Source organism: Mandrillus leucophaeus, unplaced genomic scaffold (assembly GCF_000951045.1).
Source record: "Mandrillus leucophaeus isolate KB7577 unplaced genomic scaffold, Mleu.le_1.0 Scaffold174, whole genome shotgun sequence".
Classification (NCBI taxonomy): Eukaryota; Metazoa; Chordata; class Mammalia; order Primates; family Cercopithecidae; genus Mandrillus; species Mandrillus leucophaeus.
The window spans coordinates 4,541,013-4,554,584 of NW_012101743.1; the positions used below are offsets into that span (position 1 = coordinate 4,541,013).

At 39.8% G+C, this 13,572-nt stretch overlaps 1 protein-coding gene across 4 annotated transcripts; it reads left to right on the plus strand.

Annotated features, from left to right (window-relative positions):
* The first annotated feature begins 5,013 nt into the window (after positions 1 to 5,013).
* On the plus strand, positions 5,014 to 13,344 carry MCTS1 (malignant T cell amplified sequence 1). Of its 4 annotated transcripts, none has more exons than XM_011977195.1 (7): positions 5,014 to 5,422; positions 6,578 to 6,730; positions 7,252 to 7,349; positions 9,178 to 9,308; positions 10,674 to 10,678; positions 11,972 to 12,039; positions 13,137 to 13,291. In XM_011977195.1, the coding sequence occupies exons 1-6, from the start codon at positions 5,412 to 5,414 to the stop codon at positions 12,018 to 12,020; spliced, it is 447 nt and encodes a 148-aa protein (XP_011832585.1). In that variant the 5' UTR covers positions 5,014 to 5,411; the 3' UTR covers positions 12,021 to 12,039; positions 13,137 to 13,291. The 4 variants fall into 4 exon arrangements, with proteins under 4 accessions (XP_011832585.1, XP_011832586.1, XP_011832584.1 ...); XM_011977196.1 differs by lacking the exon at positions 10,674 to 10,678 and adding an exon at positions 10,126 to 10,130 and having other exon boundaries at positions 13,137 to 13,257; XM_011977194.1 differs by lacking the exon at positions 10,674 to 10,678 and having other exon boundaries at positions 9,178 to 9,311; positions 13,137 to 13,344.
* The last annotated feature ends 228 nt before the right edge of the window (positions 13,345 to 13,572 follow it).

The window sequence follows — 13,572 nt, forward strand, 5'->3', positions numbered from 1 at the left end:
GCACCACTGCACTCCAGCCTGGGCAACAGAGCAAGACTCTTTCTCAAAATAAAAAAAGAGAAAAAAAAAGATTTGGCCAGGCGCAGTGGCTCACGCCTGTAATCCCAGCATTTTGGGAGGCTGAGGCAGGCGAATCACCTGAGGTCAGGAGTTTGAGACCAGACTGGCCAACATAGGGAAACCCTGTCTCTACTAAAAATACAAAAATAAGCTGGGCGTGGTGACACATGCCTGTAATCCCAGCTACTCGGGAGGCTGAGGCAGGAGAATCACTAGAACCTGGGAGGCGGAGGTTGCAGTGAGCTGAGATCGCGTCACTGCACTTCAGCCTGGGCAACAGAACAAGCCTCAGTCTCAGGCTAATATCTCTGATGACCATTGATGCAAAAATCCTCAGCCGGGCGCAGTGACTCACACCTCTAATCCCAGCACTTTGGGAGGTCGAGGCGGGCGGATCACGAGGTCAGGAGATCGAGACCATCCTGGCTAACACGGTGAAACCCCATCTCTACTAAACACACAAAAAAATTAGCTGGGCATGGTGGCACACACCTGTAGTCCCAGCTACTTGGGAGGCTGAGGCAGGAGAATGGCCTGAACCTGGGAGGCAGAGCTTGCAGTAAGCCGAGATCACCCCACTGCACTCCAGCCGGGGTGACAGAGCGAGACTCCGTCTCAAAGAAAAAAAAAAAAATCCTCAACAAAATACTAGCAAACTAAATTCAACAATACATTAGAAAGATCATTCATCATGACCAACTGGGATTTATCCCTGGGATTCAAGGATGGCTCAACATACATAAACCAATCAATGTGATACAGCCTGTCAACAGAGTGAAAGATAAAATCCTTCAGTTTCAGTTTGAAATAAAAACCTTTCATTTCAGCTGATGCTGAGAAAGCATTTGATGAAATTCAACATTTCCTCATGATAGAAACCCTCAATATCCAGGGATAGAAAAAACATACCCTTGACATAATAAAAGTCATATACAATAGACCTGCATCTAGTATTATACTGAAAGGGGAAAAACTTAAAGCCTTTCCTGTGATCCAGAACATGACAGGGATGTCCACTGTCATCACTGTTATTCTGAAAGTCCTAACGAGAGCAGTCAGACAAGAGAGACATACAAAGGGTATCCAATTTGGAAAAGAAGAAGTCAAATTATCCTTGTTTGCCGATGATATGATCTTATATTTAGAGTAAACTAGACTCCATGAGAAAACTATTAGAACTGATAAATTCATTAGAATTGTAGGATACACAATCAAAATACAAAAATTAGTAGCATTTCTATATGCCAACAGTGAACAATCTGAAAGAAATTTAAAAAATAATCTTATTTACAATAGCCACATGTAAAATTACATACCTAGGAATTAACTGAACTATAAGAAGTGAAAGGTCTCTATAATGAAAAATAAAATACACTGGCCGGGCGCGGTGGCTCACGCCTATAATCTGAGCACACTGGGAGGCAGAGGTGGGCAGATCACGAGGTCAGGAGTTTGAGACCAGCCTGGCCAACATGGTGAAACACCATCTCTATTAAAAATACAAAAAAAAATTAGCTGGGCGTGGTGGCACACGCCTGTAATCCTAGCTACTCAGGAGGCTGAGGCAGGAGAATTGCTTGAACCCAGGAAGTGGAGGGTGTAGTGAGCTTAGATAGCGCCACTGCACTCCAGCCTGGGCAACAGAGTGAGACTCTCTCTTGACATATAAAAATGTCAATTCAAAATGGATTAAAGACTTAAATCTAAGACCTCAAGCCATGAAACTACTTCAAGAAAACATTGGGGAAAATCTCCACAACATTGGTCTGGGCAATGACTTCTTGAGCAATACCCAACAAGTACAGACAACCAAAGCAAACATGGGCAAACTGGATTGCATAAAGTTAAAGAGCTTTTGCACAGCAAAGGATACAATCACCAAAGTTGCAAACTACCCCTCTGACCAGGGATTAATAACCAGAATATAGAAGGAGCTCAAACAACTCTATAGGAAAAAAATCTAATAATACAATCAAGATATTGGCAAGCTATTTGAATAGCCATTTCTCAAAAGATGACACACAAATGGCAAACAGGCAAAAGAAAAGTTGCTCAGCATCATTGGTCATCAGAGAAATGCAAATCAAAACTATGAGATATCATCTCACCCCACTTAAAATGGCTCATATCCAAAGACAGGCAATAACAAATGCTGGTGAGATGTGGACAGAAGGGAACACTTGTACACTGTTGGCGAGAACGTAAATTAGTACGACCACTATGGAGCACAGTTTGGAGGTTCCTCAGAAAACTAAACATTGAGCTACCATATGATCCAGCAATCCTACTGCTGGGTATCCACCCAAAAAGAAAGGAAATGAGTGTATCAGAGAAATAGCTGCACTCCTATGTTTCTTGCAGCAGTGTTTACAACAGCTAAGATTTGGAAGTAACCTAAGTGTCCATCAACAGATGTTTGGATAAAGAAAATGTGATACAGATACACAATGGGAGTACTATTCAGCCATAAAAAATTGAGATCCTGTCATTTGCAATAACATGGATGGAACTGGAGATCACTATGTTAAGTGAAATAACTCAGGCCCTGAAACACTAACATCACATGTTCTCACTTATTTGTGGAATCTAAAAATCAAATCAATTGAACTCATGGACACAGAGAATAGAAGGATGGTTACCAGATGCTGGGAAGGGTAATGGGGGGTTCGGTAGTGGAGGTGGGGTTGGCTAATAGGTATAAAAAATAGAAAGAATGACTAAGATCTTCTATTTGATAGCAAAATAGGGTGACTTACATGGTTTGGATTTCCCAAATCTCATCTTGAATTGTAATCCACATAATCCCCACGTGTCTGGGGAGAGACCTAGTAGGAGGTGACTGGATCATGGGGGTGGTTTTCTGCATGCTGTTCTTGTGATAGTGAGTGAGTGCTCATGAGATCTAATCGTTTTATAAGGGGTTCTTCCCCCTTTGCTCCACACACTTCTTTCTCCTGCCATCTTGTGAAGAAGGATGTGTTTGCTTCCCCTTCTGCCATGATTGTAAATTTTCTGAGCCCTCTCTAGCCATGCAGAACTGTGAGTCAATTAAACCTCTTTCCTTTATGAATTATGCAGTCTTGGGTATTCTAGCAGTGTGAGAATGAACTAGTACTGTGACTATAGTCAATAATAACCTAATTCTATATTTTAAAATAAGTTAAAGAGCATAACTGAATTGTTTGTAACTCAAAGGATAAATACTTGAGGGGATGGACACCCCATTCTCTATGATGTGCTTATTTCACATTGCATGCCTGTACATCTCATGTACCCCATAAATTTATACACCTACTATGTACCCATAAAGATTAAAAAATAAAAAAGAATCCTGCCAGTGTGGCACTAACCACAGCTTGGGGTCTGGACATCAGTTTCACATGTTCATAATGTCAGTATTCTAAATGTTGCAGAGTTGATGGATGCTGGGAATGTGGATTCTCACTAAGGATGTTCACAAGAGAGTGTTGTATAAACCAGAATGCTAATTTATTAATTTACAAATGCAAACATAATTGTTCATGCAGATTTGATTGGAACATAGCTAATTCTTTCCCTGTGGGCAGATCTTCATGGGAAGCCAAATTATAATCAGAATATTGTTTGTACCATAGAATCAAGACAAAGTGAGTTAGTTGGATCATTTAAATGCATAGTACTGTTTGTGTTATAATTGCTCTAATGGCCCGTCTCCTCAATATGGACTAGAGTATTTACTCCCTGGGAAGACTGGTGTATTTGTTTTGGATGTCAGTGCCTACCCACCCCACCTCCCGAGTAGGGCCTTTTCAGGTTTTAAAATTTTTCCATTATTTCTTGGCTGATCAAAACCCTTGATTAGGCTAGGCACAGTGGCTCATGGCTGTAATCCCAACACTTTGGGAGGCTGAGTTCAGGGAATTGCTTGAGGCCAGGAGTTCAAGATCAGTCTGGGCAACTTAGTGAGACCCTGCCTGTCTCTACAAAAAATTAAAATTGGCCAGGTGTGGTGGTGCATGCCTGTAGTACCAACTACTCGGGAGGCTGAAGTGGGAGGGTCACTTGAGCCTGGGAAGTTGCAGCTCCAATGAACCATGATCATGCCATGGCACTCCAGCCTAGGTGACAGAGTGAGATGCTGTCTCTAAAACAAAAAACAAAGTGAAACTCTTGATTGGCATAATTTTGTTTCTCCATCAGCTTTCTTTTTTAAAAAAATACTGAAGTAAAACATGTATCTTTAGCTATTATCTCTTAAATCAGATTACCTTCTGTAATAATTCTATGGGAATTATTCTACTGGAGCACAGTCATTCAAGCCTGTAACCCCAGCACTTTGGGATGCCAAGGCGGGAAGACTGCTTGAGCCCAGGAGTTTGCAACCAGCCTGGGCAACATAGACCCCATCTCTACAAAAAAATAAAAATAAAAATAAAAATAAGAAAATTAACCGGGCCTGGTGGTGTGTGCCTGTAGTCCCTGCTACTTGGGAGGCTGAAGTGGGAGGATCCCTTGAGCCAAGGAGGTAGAGGCTGCAGTGAGCCATTATAGCACCACCACATTCAAGCCTGGGCAACAGAGTGAGGACCTGTCTCAATAAAAACCGGCAAAAAACTATGGGTGCATCGTACGGTTGCCAGTGAATAAGGTTATAAGATAAAAAAACAGGATGCTCAATGAAATTCAGCTAACCAAGGGCTGTATATTTTTAGTGCAAGTATGTCCAAAATATTAATGAGGTGTACTTACACTAAAACAAATATTCATTGTTTACCTGAAATTCACATTTAAATAGGCATCCTGTATTTTCATTTGCTAAACCTGGCAATCCTACCAGCACTTTCACATGAAGCCATGAGGGTTGCCTGGATTCATGCTGGTAGGTAAGCACCAATCCATTCGGTTGCCTCAGACAGGACAAAAGCCATTTCCCCTAAAAAAATCGTTTGGTTTGACGGTAGGTAGCAACGAAGCACGGAAGAATCTTGACCCTTTGAGGAACCCGTAACTGACGCAAGTGCCATAAATGCTACTTTGATTGATTCCCCGCCCCCTCCATTCTTCTTTTCCTGCAATTGCTCTATCACTTCTTCCCTGTCAAGTCCCGCCCTTGCAGCTACCTCCAACTGCAGAGGAACCGGTTGCCTAAAAGGAGCCGGCAAAAGCGCCTACGTGGAGTCCAGAGGAGCGGAAGTAGTCAGATTTGACTGAGAGCCGTAAAGCGCGGCTGGCTCTCGTTTTCCGGATAACGACTACAGCTCCGACTGTCAGTGCCGGCCTTCCTCGTGTGAGGGGATCTGCCGGACCCTTGCAAATTCAATTTCTTTCCCATTCCGGGCCCTTCCCTATCGTCGCCCCCTTCACCTTGGATCATGTTCAAGAAGTAAGGACATGCTGTGGCCTCCATCGGCTGCTCACAAAGGCGGTGGGGTGGGGGTGGGGAAGAGGGCGAGAGCTAAGATCCTCTTTCTCTCTCCCCCGCCCCTGCCATCCTGACTCCCTAAGGTTTTCTATAGTACTATGCTCTCACTCCCAACTTGAACACTTCTTTAAGCTTTCCATCCGTAGCCCTCAATCGGGTTTCAGTCCCTCCACTCCCATTGTTTTTTCTCCTTACCCCTCTTTCTCTTTTGCCCCCTCCCCCAATTCTGTCTCCATTCCTAGGGTTCTACCAATCACATCCGTGCACTGTGATTTAGGGGCATATCCTCTGTAGCTGAGAGGGGAGCCCTGCGCTCACTGCCATATGTTTATTAGTTATGAACTGAATAAAGGAAGGCTTGACTTCCTGGGTCATGGGAGTGAAGGAGTCTGGGTGACAGGAAGCAAGCGGCCTGTCATGCCTATTGCCTAGCTGCCAGATTAACCTTGCCTTGAAAATAACGTGATTGCCCCATAGGCTATTCAGTATAAGGAAGACAAAAATTCCTTGGGAACCTACTAGTGGGTTTGCCTTCCAGATTTGGTAGACGCAAAAAGCAAAGGGGGAGCATGGGCAAAGGAAGGTGGGTTTTGTGCATGAAATTTTGAGCAAAAATGAAATAGGGATCTTAGAAATCATTATTGTCATCACTTAAAAAAAATCTCAGCAGATTACATAGCCTAGCAGGGACCAATTTTCTATGTTATACTTGGGTTGGTCTTTTGTATCTCAACAATTGAGGGTTTTGTTTTTTGATCACAGGTTTCCTTATTGGTGGGAACCTGTGTTTCTTCCTGGGTAGAATTGAATAAGATTTTCCAGGAAAGGCATCTGTGTAGCTAATTACAGATTATGGTGCAAAGTATGTCTCATATTCCTTCCCCCAACCCCAGCTAATTGCTGTATACCTGACAGTTTATTTCAATATTGTATTAAGACATTGGTTTTGTGCTGGACAGAGTAAAAGGGAAGTGGTATTTAAAAAAAATTATTTCATAATTATTTTAAGTATCTACTTGGTTGGGAATAAATGACTAATTAGAACAATACCTTTAGGTATTCTGATACCTCTACTTAGAAATGCCTGTTTCTTTTCTTGCAAAAATTACTTGGCAGATTTGATGAAAAAGAAAATGTGTCCAACTGCATCCAGTTGAAAACTTCTGTTATTAAGGGTATTAAGAATCAATTGATAGAGCAATTTCCAGGTATTGAACCATGGCTTAATCAAATCATGCCTAAGAAAGATCCTGTCAAAATAGTCCGATGGTAAGTCTTTGTTTTTGTCTGTGTAAAGCTTGGTGTAGCTGAATATTTAATGATTAGATTGCACTCATACTAAATGGAATTATTTTCAGATTAACTATTGATAGATTAATAATGGGGTAGACACAGAATAACTCTAAAACTCCAATATTTGCATTTTCAAAGATTATCTATCTCCCTGAAAAAATGTGGCTTTGTGTATTGATTGTTTTAGTAAAGAGTTAAATGTTTTAGTTCAGAGTTGGATTTAATTTATTTCAGTTTGTTCTTTAGAGAATTGTTTTATTGAATCTAACAATAGAATTAATAAAATGTGAAATAAAATTGGTTGTAGCAGGTAATATTTTTCTTTTTTTCTCTACTGGACTTGTATGATAGGAAAAACAATGTAACAATATTTTTCTGGCCAGGATTTTTACTGACTTTTTAAAAAAGTTTACTTTATCACTGTATATGCGTGTTTTATGTTGTGAATTTTTGAAAGAAAATATTTAACTTGGTACTTTGTGACATTTGTCTTACAGCCATGAACATATAGAAATTCTTACAGTAAATGGAGAATTACTCTTTTTTAGACAAAGAGAAGGGCCTTTTTATCCAACCCTAAGATTACTTCACAAATGTAAGGTTTTTTATTTTTATTTTTTGAAATTTTACTCTTATTGCAATATTCAAATGTAAAGTCTTGTAAGAAATATGCATTTAATCAGATGAGATACTGCTGGGGGAGAAAAACAAATATGCATTTGGGGATACTGAAAGACACAAAAAGTTTAAAGTGACTTCTGATAATTAACTCATTATTTATTAGTACTAGGTAATAATGAATGAAAAACTAAAAAGAATGCCCATCTTGTGGTAAATCTGAAAAATGCAAATTCTCTCATGCATTCCAGAAAGCCCAAGAAAGATCATTTATTCATTCATTCAACAAATATTTATTGCCAGGCACGGTGGCTCATGCCTGTAATCCCAGCACTTTGGGAGGCCAAGGCAGGCGGATCACCTGAGGTCAGGAGTTCGAGACCAGCCTGGCCAACATGGTGAAACCCGTCTCTACTAAAAATACAAAAATTAGCCTGGCTTGGTGGCAGGTACCTGTAATCCCAGCCACTCGAGAGGCTGAGGCAGGAAAATCGCTTGTAGGAGGCGGAGGTTGCAGTGAGCCGAGATCACGCCATTGCACTCTAGCCTGGGGGACAAGAGCGAGACTTCGTCTCAAAAAAAAGGAAAAAAACCAAACAAACACAAATCTTTATTGAACTTACTATGTGCTAGGCACTCAGCTAGGTGCTGAGAATACAATGGGAAGCAAAGACATTGTCTCTGTCCTTAAGAAACTAATAGTCTAGTTTGGAGAATAAACAGCAATTAGATAATTACACAAATATGTATTTAGAAACTGTGATAAGCATTGTGAGCATTTTCATTTTTTATATTTGTATCTATTAGCCTAATAGAGAAAAGTCAATATATGAGAAAGCATTGACTAAATGTTCTTCCATCCAGTTATTTCCTGTGATGTGTGTAAATGCGTATTTTTTTTTAAATTGGGCTCTCTGTTACATAGTTTTTTAAAATTGATATACAATAGCTGTACATTGTCTGCTGTTGTGGTGCCTGTATCCCCCCCCCACCTATATATATTTATAATAGTTGTACATATTTTAGGGGTACATGTGATATTTGATACCTTTATAGAGTGTGTAAAGAACAGAGTTCCTTCTCCCCAGTTCAGATTCCCCTATGAATAACATCTTGTGTTGGAATGATACATTTGTAACAATTGATGAACCAGTATTGATACATTATTATTAACGCAAGTCCTTAGTTTACATTAGGGTTTACTCTTTGTATTCTACGCTTTTATGGGCTTTCCCAAATACGTAATGTCAAGTATCTACTGTTAAGTATCATACAGAATAGTTTTACTGCCCTAACATTCTTTGTGCTCCACCTATTCATCCTTCCTCCCCCTACTTCCCCAACCCCAGGTAACCACTGATCTTTTTAATAGTTTTTTTACTTTGCATTTTTCACTTAACATTATATCACAAAAATTTCCCACAGCATATTAAATAGTCTCCAAAAACCATAGTTTTTGGAGGAAGGGGTAGTATAAGTTTTGAAACTATGGTTTTTGGAGAATACTTGAGAGGCTGAGGTGGGAAGATTGCATGAGCTCAAGAGTTCAAGGTTATTGTGATATATGATTGCTCCAATGCATTCCAGCTTGGATGGCAGAGCAAGACCCTGCCTCAAAAAAAAAAAAAAAAAAAAGAAAAAAACAAAAAAGATTACCAATTTGGTAAACAAATGATAGTGTTTCAGAGTTTTCTTTTGTATCTGTTAGATTACTATAATTTGGGGATATATTTGTTCAGATCCTTTGCCTTTTTCTGTTGAGTCATTAGTGTTATTATTAATATATTGTATTTCTTTTCTTATAGATCCTTTTATCCTGCCACACCAGCAGGTTGATAAAGGAGCCATCAAATTTGTACTCAGTGGAGCAAATATCATGTGTCCAGGCTTAACTTCTCCTGGAGCTAAGCTTTACCCTGCTGCAGTAGATACCATTGTTGTATCCTTCCCAGGCTAAAACTGCTGAAAAATGTATTCATTGTGCTCTTATCATTACTGCGAAAGGTGTATCATTCAAGAGAACATTAGATGTACTTTTTGAAGGTTACTGTTACTCTTATCTCATGCCTTTCTGGTTACATTTGAAGTTGTATAGAGTAATTTTATTTGTTGCTACTAAATTATCTCATCTTAGGTCGTTTCTTAGAAGTTAAATGAGAATAAGTTACAAAAGAGTCTCAGCTGCATTTCAGCCCAGTCAGGGCCTACTGTTATCAGACTTAGGACACAATAGGGAATTCTTGCTTACTAGGGGAAAGGATATAGATGATATAATTGGATCAGCTTTTTGGATATCAGCTTGCCACTGTAATGTTCATTTTGACTTACTGACATACATTGGAGTAAAACCTCTCAAAAGGGAAAAGAATTTAGTCACCAGGTATAGGTATCTCTTCCCAAGCAAAAATTTTGTGTTGGAAGTGAATAGTGGGAAATATTGGCAACCTCCAACTTTTATTTTGAAAATTAATTATTTGAAAAGTTGGGTTTGGGGGCCTCAGAGCACGTTTTCTCAAAGAGAAATGTCAGAGTCCCAGATAGTCCTTAAAGATCGATTCAACTTATGACATACCTGAGTATTCTGCATTATTTCCATTTCTGCCATGCTGTTTCAGCTATTTTCTGGATTAAATAGATTTTTGTGACTATTCTGGACAAGAGAACATCTTCTCCTTTATCATAGCCAAAGTAGCCATTTGCCTCAGGTATAGAAAAGGAATGGTACTTGGTGGGAATAGGGAAATTACTTTTAGAGTGTGTTTATCTTATTTTATTTTTTAAGACGGAGTCTCTGTCACTCAAGCTGGAGTGGAGTGGCGCGATCTTGTCTCACTGCAACCTCTGCCTCCTGGGTTCAAGCAATTCTCCTGCCATAGCCTCTCGAGTAGCTGGGATTACAGGCACCCACTATCATGCCCAGCTCATTTTTGTATTTTTAGTAGAGACAGGGTTTCACCATGTTGGTCAGGCTGGTCTCAAACTCCTGAGGTCAGGTGATTCACCCGCCTTGGCCTCCCAAAGTGCTGGGATTACAGGTGTGAGCCACCACGCCTGGGCAGGGGTGTGTTTAAGAATAAGAATAAGAAAAAAAAAAAAAAAGATATTCTCTGTTGGGGCAGTTACAGCAAAGGGGTAGTATAAGTTGTATGTTTATATTCTAGGAACAGTTTATGTTGACATGCTTTTTGCATAATAGATGCTCACATATTTGGAACACTGAATGAATTGAAAACCAAGGGAGAAAAGTGAGGACGGGTTTTTTTTTGTTGTTGTTGTTTGTAATATTTATGATTCCTCTAAGTGTTGGTAAGTTTTTAGTTCTGGAGTTAACCTTAAATGGAAAATTTTCTTAGTACCTAGTCTTTACTTTTAAAAATAATTTTTATTTTGAAACAATTATAGATTTAGAGAAAGTTGTAAAAAAAAAAAAAATGGTACAGAGAGGTCTTGTGTACCCTGAATCTTGACTTTTAAAAATATGTACTGCAGTGTTTAACATTCCAGAAACTTCAAATGTTAATCAAGATCACTCTGGTTTTTCTAGAAAGGTTGAAACTGTTATATCGGGCTCTTAAAGGTAGACTGGGAATTTAACTATTATTTTAAAACATCCTTTACATAAAACCACCATTCAGGCTGGGTGTGGTGGCTCACGCCTGTAATCCCAGCACTTTGGGAGGCCGAGGCGGGCGGATCACGTGAGGTCAGGAGTTTGAGACAAGCCTGGCCAACATGGCAAAACCATGTCTCTACTAAAAATACAAAAATTAGCCGGGTGGGGTGGTGTGCACCTGTAATCCCATCTACTAAGGAGGCTGAGGCAGGAGAATTGCTTGAACTCAGGAGGCGGAGGTTGCAGTGAGCCGAGATCATGCCACTGCACTCTAGCCAGGGTGACAGAGCAAGACTTCGTCTCAAAAACCCAAACAAACAGCTGGCCATGGTGGCTCACACCTGTAATGCCACCACTTCGGGAGGCCAAGGCAGGCGGATCATGAGGTCAGGAGTTCAAGACCAGCCTGGCCAACATAGTGAAATCCCGTCTCTACTAAAAATACAAAAATTAGCCGGGTGTGGTGTAGTCCTAGCTACTCGGGAGGCTGAGGCAGGAGATTTGCTGGAACCTGGGAGGCAGAGGTTGCAGTGAGCCAAGACTGCGCCATTGCACTCCAGCCTGGGCAACAGAGTGAGACTCCGTTTCAAAAACAAACAAAAACCCCCAGCATTCAGTGATCAGAATAATTAATCAGAACAATTAATATTTATTGATTTCATGGCTTTTAGTATTTATGTGCAAGAAATTTTACTCCTTTTTTTGTGTGACTTACTCTGGTTTTGTGGGCATGGGTTATAGTATTAACATTTGACTTGAAAGAAAAGGGGTTATTAGATTTATTCATTTAGCATTTACTGAGTACAGTATACCCACAGACTCTGCTAGGTCTCTCCTCTCAAGGAGTTAATGGTCTAGGGGAAGACACAAGAGGTGTTCCAAGTGGCTTAACTAGCTAGTAACGTGATCATTATTTGACACCCTTCCCTTGATGGGGAGGCCCCAAGGCATTTTGATAAATAGTTTTCTTAGCTGTGTTCTTTCAGGCTATCATGGCAGAAGGAAAACAGCATGCTCTATGTGTTGGAGTCATGAAGATGTCTGCAGAAGACATGTAAGTCTTACTTTAGGCCCCCTTAACTTTTGATATATGGGTAACCAACCCAGGAAGCATCAGAATTATAGGTGAAATTTGCTGTCATGTATACCACATTACACAAATATCCAAGCACAGAAGCTTCATTTCTGATATTTCCTAACACTTAGGAAGCCAGTGAAACCTATTTTGTCTTCAGGATTGTAGTCTTTCTTAAGCACTGAAAAGAACCCATGTACCAACACAGCTGTTTTCTATGTGTGTGTGGGGTACTTTAGGAATCTTATTTAATATAATTTAAACTGGGGGAGGAGGGAAGATGTTTTCCTGCTGTCTTCATTTTATTTTTATTTTTACTTTTTAAAATTTTTTTGAGATGGAGTCTCACTCTGTTGCCCAGGCTGGAGTGTAGTGGCGCGATCTCGGCTGACTGCAACCTCTGCCTCCTGGGTTCAAGCGATTCTTGTGCCTCAGCCTTCCAAGTAGTTGGGATTACAGGCGTGCGCCATCATGCTGAGCTAATTTTTGTATTTTTAGTAGAGACGGGGTTTCACCATGTTGGCCAGGTCAGTCTCAAACTCCTGACCTCAAGTGATCCACCCACCTTGGCCTCCCAAAGTGCTGGGATTACAGGTGTGAGCCACTGTGCCTGGTCATTACTGCTAGTTTTAAAAACTGATATATCTCACCATCACACAGTATTTATCTTCTATTCTGACCTGGTAGTACAAGAAATGTAGAATATTTAGAGAACTAGTAAAGATATATTACTAAAACATAGGCAGTATATTTAAAAACTTTAGAACCCATTTGATGACCAAATTAGTGGTATTAATTTTGTTTCAGGGTGAATGTAGCACTTTGATATTCCCCTAGTCTTGTGACATTGTTACTCTGGTTCTATAGACCCACTAGTTAGATCACTAAAATCACTTTTAATATAAGCTGCCACAGAGTAATGTAGTTTAATATAAACAACAATGTAATTGTGATGGCAATAAGTTATTTCCTTGTGGCTTAATAATTAAAAAATAACAATATACTTTGAATTATATTTATCACAAGACTATAAAAATGCATAAAAGTATGTTTATGTGTTTTTTTCCCTTCTACAGTGAGAAAGTCAACAAAGGAATTGGCATTGAAAATATCCATTATTTAAATGATGGGCTGTGGCATATGAAGACATATAAATGAGCCTCAGAAGGAATGCACTTGGGCTAAATATGGATATTGTGCTGTATCTGTGTTTGTGTCTGTGTGTGACAGCATGAAGATAATGCCTGTGGTTATGCTGAATAAATTCACCAGATGCTAAAATTCTGTTAGCTTCAGAAATTATTTTAAGTTTTCTTAAACTCAAGTTAAAATTGGGTAGCAAACTTGGACATTAAAAGGTATCTGGTAAGTAACCAAACTCAGACAACTTAACGTCCTTTCTTAGGCTAATGATATAAGAGTGAAGAGCAGGACTTGGTCAATGGATTGCCACTTTATGGTAGACCTCTAGAGAAACTATCTAGTTAAATGGGGCTAGAAACTAGACTAGGA